General features: G+C 32.1%; 3 protein-coding genes across 7 annotated transcripts in view; 2 read left to right on the forward strand and 1 right to left on the reverse strand.

The window, feature by feature from the left end:
- LOC119633972 (hormone receptor 4) overlaps positions 1-129 on the forward strand; it is a 58,816-nt gene extending 58,687 nt beyond the window's left edge. For all 5 annotated transcript variants that reach the window (XM_038027877.1, XM_038027858.1, XM_038027849.1 and 2 more), the window contains exon 6: positions 28-129. In XM_038027877.1, the coding sequence (XP_037883805.1) occupies positions 28-108 (81 nt within the window). In that variant the 3' untranslated portion in view covers positions 109-129. The remainder of the gene's footprint in view (positions 1-27) is intronic.
- Positions 1-10,325, reverse strand: part of LOC119634001 (putative GPI-anchor transamidase) — a 62,513-nt gene that overhangs the window by 37,743 nt on the left and 14,445 nt on the right. The window lies entirely within an intron of this gene.
- Positions 92-1,918, forward strand: LOC119633991 (putative GPI-anchored protein pfl2). The gene has a single exon (XM_038027887.1). The coding sequence runs from the start codon at positions 112-114 to the stop codon at positions 1,864-1,866; it is 1,755 nt and encodes a 584-aa protein (XP_037883815.1). The 5' UTR covers positions 92-111; the 3' UTR covers positions 1,867-1,918.

The following is a 10,325-nucleotide window of genomic DNA, read 5'->3' on the forward strand; positions in this document are numbered from 1 at the left end:
ATAGCACATTTGTAACATTTTTTATAGATTCAGGCTGCTGCTAGTCTTTTGTTGGAAAGTAAAATGTTTTACGTTCCCTTCGTTTTGAATTCGGCCAGTATAAGGTAGCAAATGCTTCAACGTGGTCTTTTAACGCTATCAGTTGAACATACAACGCCGCCTTATCATGTGCAACATCAACAACAACCGCTTGAAGAAAGAATGGAAAGTGGGGAAGAGCAGCAATTCCAGCCGCCGATATGTTTGCCCATGTTAGAGATGCCTGAGATTAAAATTGAACGCGCTGACTTAGAGCTGGACTCTATGGAAGCGGTAGACGAACAGCAGGTAGAAGAGGAAATTATATTGCCACAACATCAAGAAGATGAACTTAGGGAAGAAGAAGATCCAGCCGAAATCAAAGAACCCATTATAAAACCCTTGCCTCAATTGTTAGAACCTACATCTATACTAAAGACCTCCCTATTGACGGGAGCAGCCGCCACCTTGGCTACCCTGACAGCCGCGGCCGAACAAATAGCTAAAATGCCTATGACATCTCCAACTACTGCAAAAACTGCCGTAAACAACACTGCCTTTGCTAAGTCTACGATAACAACAACAAGTGCTGCAACCAACACTGCCAAAAATTTAGAAAATAAAAGAGTATTATTTACTACAAGTTCAACAATGTTAATGGGTTCAAAAAGCACTTCTTCCTCCACTTTGTCTTCATCCCCTTTGACTAACGCAACAGCCACTACCACTTACAGTTCTATTTTACAAACAGCCTTAATGTCTAAACGTCCTTTAAGCAGTTTAAATGTAGCTACAACAGCAATGTCAGCACCATCATCACCACCACCTCCTATAACGTTGCAACAACAGCATAACACAACTCCGGCTCATGTTTTAAAGACTGCAGTTACTTTGGCAACTCTAAGTGAAATAGCGGCCGAACAAGATAAACAACAGCAACAGCAACAGCAACAATGTCATATCTGGTTGGCTCCACAACGCCAAATGGCAACATTGCCTTTTAAAAAATTAAATTTTGCCAATTTAACACAAACCCAAAACTTAACACAAACAGCTACCACAAAAACAAATGCATCTTCGAATGCAACAGAAACGACTACCGTTATAAAAAATTTAGAGCACTTAGCCTCTTCCTCTTCATCTTTAAACGCCTATAAATCGTACACAAACGACAGCAGTAGCAGCACCAGCACCAGCAATCGTTTAGTGGGCAATTATTCAAAGCCTTCACAAACCATAGCACAGACACAAACCTCAAGCACGCAGATAAAAATACCCACTATACGACCCAATACGGTTACTATACAAACACAGACTGAAGATAATCATCACAATCAACTGGTGGTAAAGGAAACGCAAACTTTAGCAACAACGCCGCTATCACCATCATCACAAGAAAAATCAACATCAACATTAGTAGCAACATGTTTAAATCAACTTTCATCAACATCAAACATACAAACGCAGCAAAATTGCCAAACGGCGACTGCGTTAAGGACTGAAGTGGCAACATCTAAAAAATTGATAATGCCACAACATTCATTAATCACATCAGCATCAGCATCAACATCCGCATCAACATCATCAACGTCAACGCTGAACATTATAAGAATGCCGACGGCAACAAACGTTGTTGGTAAATCTACAAAAGTCATAGTTAAAGAAACGGCATCCCTAAGCACAAGCCACAGCAACATCGTTGCTCAAGATAATCATCATATCCCAATACATACAAATACTGCCATCTCTACTGCAGCAACAGCGTCTTCTTCGAACACTCCAACTTCGACAGCGTCTTCGAACGCTGTTACGGTAGTTGTGTTTGAAACGTTGTTACCTGAGGACTGAATTCGTTAAAAAAGTAAAGAAAAACAAGAAAACAAAAAAAAAAAAAAAAAAACTAAAAAAAAGTCCCATCCTTTCCCCTTTTATAGCTTGAATGTTTTTCGTCACTTCATTTACTATTACTATTATAAAAAAGATCATTTAAAAAAGAAAAATTGTGGTTTTTATCTTTTAATTTTTTTTTTTACTGAGTATAAGTGTCTGTCATTTGTAAGCGTGTGTTTTTGTGTATTTCTGTGTAATATTTTCTTGTAATTAATTATTTAATTAATTTAAGTCATGAAAAAATTCACTACTACTACAACAACAACAACAACCTAAAACAAATCTAAGGACTTTTTTTTTGTAAATTTAGTTTCAACTAAACCCAAAATCATTTAAGTGTTTTTTCTTAGATATAGAAAAAAAAATTATATATATAAAAAAAAAAAAAACAAAACAAATATTAAGCAAAGCTGTTGTTGTTTTATTATTATTACTTTTTTTAAAGAAAGTTTTGTGTGTTTTATTAAATTTTTTTATTTTAAATATTTTTCTGTGTTTAATTGTTTCTCTTATTTCCTTTTTTTTTTTTTTAATTATTGTAAGCTACACAAAAAATCCCCCAAAATAAATGGAAATTAAATCCTATATATTTAAATATATATAAAAGTAAGAACAAGAGGAAAAGTTTATTTTAATCTAAAAAGAATTGTTTTTGCAAAAAAAAGGAAAAAAAAAGAATGAAAAGAAGAAAAAATGTATTTTATAAAATAAAAAAATCCCAAAATTTTTTTGTGTTCATATTTGCAACAGTTTTTTGTTGGTGTAAATAATGTTTTATTTTATATTTAAAATATGCTTTTTTTTACAAATATTGAATTTAAGATTACTTTCATTGCCAAATTACGTCAAATGTCTATCGCAGCTTCTTTTCCGCTCGCACATATTTCCAGCAGGTGCAATGTAGTGCGTTAAATGAAACGTGATATTTGAAACCTATACCGGCATTTAATGAAAATATTCATCGATATCGGTGGCCTATATAAAGATCCGTTGTTTTCTCATCGTGAAAAAGAAAGGAAACGTCTAATTGTAATGCTTATTTCCCAAGAGTCTATAGACCATGGCAGAGTCACTAAAGCACATTTATCGCGTACGAACGAAGCGAAAGAGCTCGTGAAAATTTATCGCTAAAATTTCGATACTCAAATTTTTCTTCATTAGCAAGTCAGACAAATCTATAATCCGGCAACTAGTCCTGAAATGATTGCTTTTTGTAAAATTTAGTTGGCTTCCGCTTTATGATGAGGATTTATGAATAGATTCTATAGCTTTCTTGTGAGGAAAACATTATCATTAGACTGAGTGCAAGCAGACTATCTTTGAATGGAAAGGGAACGATTTTTTCACACTCCCTAGAGTTTGTAAATTTTTCAATAATATTTTATTATTTAAGATAATAAATATATCATTTTTACTAAAGCCACAAACGTTTAAATGTATCTTTACAAACATAATATCTTTATAATATCTTGCTATGTATTTTAATTTATTTGAATTTGCTGTGAGATATCTAGATCGAATGAGCCAGCCAAATCGGCTTATCTGTTTAATACTTTCGCCCAAAAGTATACTCTGATTAATTAAATAATGGCTGCTCTCGTACATCGACCACGAAATGCTTAAGTAATGAAAACGAACTCGCTTCTACTAAATTGCACAAAATTGAATTTTCTTAACTTTAGAATACAATTGAAAAGAGAAAAAACATTAATTTACAATAATTACGGTCAAGTAAAAAAAAGCGATATTCAATCTGAAGCAAACTATAATAACGAAATTTAATATTCTTAAGGGCTTCAATAAATGCTCGTAAAGAAATTCAGATCAACATAATACGATCTATTGTTGATATGAAAAAAGTACTTTTCGAAAAAACGGTTAAACCCGTTTTTTATGAACTTTGAAACCTATTTCTACATGTTGTAAATAGATTAAAAAAATAAATGCAATTTTATGTATGCTTTGCATACTCAGCATTTCAACAAAGGAGTTTTTTTACAATACAACGCATCTATTCAAACTGATTTTGTATACTGATCTAATATATACAATAATATAAAATATATTATATATATATATATATATATATATATATATATTTTTTTTTTTTTTTTCTTTCCACAAGAAAGTGAAGGTACCTATAACGAAGTTTTTTCATTTCCAATACAATGTAAACCAATGATAACGTTTAATTTATTCGTCCGTAGCAGACAGTAAAGTAAGGCTCGTTCAATGAAGTATTTCATTTCGATCGACAATATCTGTCCACATTTTATGTGATGTCAGGCTAGTTCACTTCTAGATGTCAACAATAGAATGATAACAATCACTATACCGCTCATTCTCTAATATGAGGCTAATAAAAAATAAAACAAAAATAAAAATATTCTACTAAGTGACTGAAAAATGGGAGCTTCGAATATATTAATTATGTTAGTTAATATTAGACGATTAGCCAGGGTAATCTGCATATGTCAGCCCATTGAGTGCGTGCAATATATAATAACGTACTAACTTCTTCTAAATGTGGAAATAGAATATATTTTAAAGTTCTACCGCAATCGTTGCCTATTTTTAGGCATTCCGATCATTTTATATAGTTTTTAAACGATAACGGTCTCCTTAACGGCAAATGTGAATATTTTTCAAACAAAAATGTCTTCACAAATCCTGATTCCTACGCCATATTTAAATAAAAAAGCAAAAATAAAATAAAAACATATATGCAACGGATAACGACACTAGAGAAAGTATAGATTGATGTTATGGTCCTAGATATTTAAAAAGATTTTTAGAGTTAAGAACAATTAATTTACATGTAAATCCAATATTTAAAAGATTTTATTTTGTTTTCTCAAATTTTAAAGAAATTAAATCATGTTCTGATGTGTGTTTCAAATATCTTGAACATACAATTATATTTAAGCGGATCAATAATTCAAATTTAAAAATAATTTATGTAAATTATGCAATAACAATTATACACATAAGAAAAGAAGACTTACAAATCCTTACATCTCAAAGAATGGTTCAAGAAAAACTAAAAATGAAAAAAAAAATTCACTTAAAATATTATTCACGATTTCTTAGCAACATTTGCCAAAAAAAAAAAAAACTTGCAAATACATTTTTACAGATTATAAAAAACTATAAGACGGGACGGAAATTTCGATTGCAGTGGCAACATTTCGAGTCTAAAATGAATGAAATATATTTTTTTAGTGAGACAATATTGCAAAAACATATTATTTTCAAGACGGAGGAGACAACACATTTTGTTTGCAGTATCAACTTTCAGTGTAAAAGGAGTAAAGGCCATGCTCATTATAGTACCATTATGTAGACCACATCGCCGTTATTCATACAACGATTTTTCAAAATAAGGTATTTTGAGACAAATGGTCGAACAATTAATCCGATTCGAGCCTTTTTCAATAGCGTGCGCTCGTCCTTGCATCAAGACCAAATGTGATCAAAATATCTTCAAAATTGCAGCCTGGGGATGAACATAAGTGAAACAAGCAGAAGAAACAAATAGGCAGACTTAACTCGATCCCGAAAATGATTCTAGATCGCTCGGTACGATTAAGAGTGCGTGTATCTAAAATCCTTCGGGGTGTCGCATACAACCGAACAAACTTTTATATAATGATAATGAGATAATAATGGGATAATGAGGAGTTTAACTATCACACTTTCCTAAAATTCGATGCCATTACCTAGTGATCTGATATAAACACAAATGTATATGTGACAATTTTAAATAGGCATTTGAACTTGTTAAGTCATTCCTGTCAAACGGCAATATTACGATTTCATTTACCTTCAGCTAGAGCATGTTGAGAATTTTGGTAGCGTTTTAAAGTCAAATTAACCCATTCGTTACCAGGGTCTCCGTTTTTTTATATCTTAACAATTTTGTTCGATACACAACATGTTCAAATATATGTTCGTATTAGGTCAGCGAGAAAGTTCTATCCCATATTTATTAACACATTTGAATACAAAATTGTTAAATGTGTTTATTCCTCAGCAATCGAATGGTAGATGCAGTGTTCTTTTTCAAATGTAAAACGATTAGATACCGCTTCTTATCCATCATGGTCTGCAAAATGTCAGTATCGTCCAGATCAATGATCTTGTTTGTGGAACGAAATTCGACAAACCATCTTCAGCAGATCCGAACATTTGTAATTTCAACCCCCCAATGTGTCACATAAGCTTGTACAACAAACCAATGCGTTGCTACCTTTTCGGAATTCATATCAAATTCCGTGACTTAAACGAGCTTTGCCCACTGTCATCTTATACACTCCGGGCTTCTCGACTAACTGATATAGGATATTAAGAGTGTAGCTCTCTTATATTCCAAGGAAGATACGCTGAATAATAAGACTGCGCCTTCTACCTTTGTTTGCCTTAACCTGACAAGCAATATTATCCGCAGCTATTAGAATGCGACAGAACTTTCCCGTGAACCTGTAAAATTGTTTAAAAGTGTTTGTCACATATATTTGACGTCGAGCTATGGTAAGATAAGCTCAAAGATAAAGAGAAAAAATTAGAGAAAAGGTTTTAAGAATTCACTTTTCATATTTACTCACAGAGCTATCTACGTTTTTCATAAAGAAAAAAATCAATAAAAGTTGAAAAGGAGAAAAACGTAGGCCATTATTATTAATATTATCAGTATAGTCAGAGAGAAAAATTCGAAGGCTAAAGTCTTAAAGTACTAGCACCCAAGACTATCGGAGAACCCTACCACACCTAAAATTTGAGCACCCAACCATTCAGTTGGATAGATTAGAAATTTTACATAAAAACGAAAAGTCATCTTTATATTGTCAAACTTAACTTGGTCTCCAAATTTTCTTGAAGATATATTGCTGGCAATATCCATCCATTCATCCACCCATCCATCCATCTATCCATCTATCCATCCATCCATCCATCCATCATAGTTCATATTATTATTATAAGCTTGCGCTTTTGAATAATCCGCAACTCCATGTGTGAAAAAACTTATAAAAAAGACAAACATTAATTCCAACAAATACTGCTTAGGTCGACAACCCTATACGATTGGTCAGGAGCAAAGATTGCAAAGGAATTTTAAAGCCCAAAATGGCTCGGCAAACAAAGACAAATTTTGGAATTCATCAAAAATTTTAAGAATATTTGCAAAGAAAATTGAAATATGTGTTGTATGTGTGTTGAAATGACGACCAAGAACAGTTGCTAAGTTTATTTTCTTTTAATGTTATTTGTAGTGTATGTAATTTAAAACCGTATGCTAAAGTAAGTAAAAAAGCAATTAAAATAATTATGTTCGGCTGCGGCTGAATCTTTTATACTAACCACCGTTATCTTGAAAAAAGAAGAAAGAAAGAAAACAAATAACATGACTCAAGAATATTCGACTAGAGTGACCCATTTCCGACTGCGTTTGCCGTTCATAAGGAAGTGGCATTACTTCTTTTTTTGAAGGATTCCTTCTTACACCCACGAACACTAGACTCCATGATATTGTATCTAAGAGTGCAACACCTGCGACTGACTTTGTTCTTTTTGAAGCTAATGTCCTATCCGAACATGACAGTATTAGTAAAGAACAATAAAAAAAACCTGCTAATGGCGAATTTTATAGGCGTCAGTGTGATTTGAACCCAATGTCTTCGTTTTATGGCGTGAAAGTTTTACTTGCGTGCTATTATCGTGTTCCACGAAACTTTTCTTTCGTCGCAATTCGGTCCTATTTTATGAGTAATGCCAAAAACAAAGACTAAACTTTTCTTTACTTTTGAAAACAAAGCCCTTCTCGATTTATATTATACTGTAGGCGTATGTGTTCTTCGAACGATTTCGTACCGTTCCAGTAGCATTTTTCGCGCAAAAGCTTCCAATTTTTTTGCCCAACTTTTAAACGATATCTTAATTGAGAATATATCTCACAGACATACAAACGCAAGGACATACAATGCATATACGTAGAAAATCTCGGTGGTACGTATACAAACAATTTTTCATCTCAATTCTAAAACCAAATTGAACGCTAGGACTTAATAATTTTCAATCTATCTAATCTCAATTTATTAGAAAGGCAAAGCAAAACACAAAAAAAAAAAAAAAAATACATATAAAAAAAAGTAAAAAAAAGAAAGCATTATAAGCAAAAATATACCAAACAAAGACACCACTGCCCGTAAATTTACAATAACCAGAGCAACAGAAACGAACACATACACCCTGAAACTAGCCGCAAACACATACATAAGAAATGTCAAAATAATTATTTATTCATTATTATGCAAGCAAAAGATGAAGAAGAAACCCGAAGCAACATAACCATAAATAATTAAAATATTTAAAAAATACAGATACAAAATAATTTGTAAAAATATGATAAAATGAAAAAGAATTTTTGAGAAAAAGATGTCAAACAAGTGATTTGGTATCATTACCAAGAGAATATATATTAGATTATATATTAAAAACAAAAAAAAAAGAAATGAAAAAAAAAAACAAAAAAAAAAAAAGAAATGGTCTTGGAAGACGGACAAATCACTATAAAAAAATATTTAAAAAATATTAAATTATATATATTCGCTTTGAGGCGAATCTAAGCGGTACCCACCACCTGGAAGGAGGTTAGCTTTTTGCGAATCAATTAAAATCATTTATATAGAATAATAAGTATGTAGGGCGCAAAGTTTAATGCTGAACTACCTACTACTAATCCCTTCGTTCTGTATATTGTTTGATTGATTGACTTTGAAAAATAAATAAATTGTCTTCTATCTATTGTTTAGTTATGTGATGGCGATTCAGTCCATTTCTCGAACATGACACAAAATCTAGCATCCCATGAAATTTCTCGTACGAGTTTTGCTAGTGAAAATCAATCAATCAATTAGGAATAGATCTTAGATAGAGAGATAGTTAGATGATTTATGGATAAAATACATAAAGTGAATTTTAAAATTTTAAAAATTTTTTAGAATTTTCTTCTTTTTCCTTTTTCAATTTTCAATTCGTTTTCAAATCTGAAATCACTTTCTTCATCGATCAAGCTAACGGTCAAATCGCTTCACAAATTTTAAGCTAATCAAGCAGCGTCACACATTTAACCTGAGTAGATAGAATCGTATTGAAGTAATTATGGCAAGTTAAAGGTACATTTTCTTAGCATACTATCCCAGATAAAGTATAACTGGCACCGTTCAAATGCTAAAAGAGTTTATTGAGAGATTCAAGCACATTAGCATCTTAGAATACTTGCACAGCTGATTAGTTAATAGATTTCCTTTAATTTCTTTCTTCATTCCTGGTATATCCTATATTTATATCTTACGCTATTTGTGCGAAATTATAAAACATTCAAAAAGACTTAAAAAATCATTTTCGGAATCAATTCAAACTTGTCTGTCCGTCTGTCCATGTATTTCTTTGTTCGACCTACGGGTCAACATTTTTTTGCGATATTCTGATGAAAATCAGTACATCTTGCTTTGGCCCATGCTCGTTATTTTGCCCATTATCTGTCTGTTTGATGTTTTTAGCCATCTATTTTAGCGTTCCATCTGCTCGTATTTTGGCGTACCCTGTCGAATCTAGATGATTCGAGCCATGTTTACACACACCTCTCATATAATGCCTTAATTTCGTCAGAGTCCGTAGGTGGAAAAAATTGTAAGTGTCCAAATTTCTCCACAAAAATCGCTAAGCAGATGTGAAGGATTCGCATCGGATGGATCAATATTTTGAACACATTTTCATATAATTAAATAATAAAAAGCAAGCTTCAATGCTGCAAACAGGTGAAAATTGATCCATCTTATTAATTTGACATAAAAATGGCCAGTTTTTTTAACCTCATTCTCATAAAAAATAATTTATCTAAATGTATGACTTAAATTTTTAGTATCTTGCAAGGAATCCATGAATGAAGAGTAATAGGATCCTTGAAAAGAAAATTTATTTTACTAAATGTAGACTATTCTAACTCAGATTTTAGATCCCTTCCCTTACACGACCTCCTCTCACGAAGAGTGTTTCTTTAGATGGAAGCAAGAAATCATTTTTGGTACTTCATCACGAAACTAAATGAAAAATTGTAAACAAAGTAGTTTTGCTCCATTGTAATGTTTTTACTCTTGTTTTGCATATCAATTAGTTGAACGCTTTCTAAATATTCTTTCGCTTTAGCAATATTCTTTCTTTCCCCTTCTAGCACTAATTTCGCTTTTTTTCCTGCAGAAAATGTGCATTTAAACTTGCTTTAGCAGCGATAAGTTTCGTAATTCTCTCTCTCCAATGTCCTTCTAAACTTGATTTAACTGCGATAAGCTACGTAATTCTTTCTCTTCAATATCCGTAGGATAAATTCCGTAATTCTTTCCCTTCGAAATCCTTACGAT

This window comes from Glossina fuscipes, unplaced genomic scaffold, assembly GCF_014805625.2.
Source record: "Glossina fuscipes isolate IAEA_lab_2018 unplaced genomic scaffold, Yale_Gfus_2 0, whole genome shotgun sequence".
Lineage (NCBI taxonomy): Eukaryota > Metazoa > Arthropoda > Insecta > Diptera > Glossinidae > Glossina > Glossina fuscipes.

What these genes read in the sequence shown, in the direction of transcription:
- LOC119633991 (XM_038027887.1), top strand. Translation starts at nt 112, where the DNA reads ATGCTTCAACGTGGTCTTTTAACGCTATCAGTTGAACATACAACGCCG.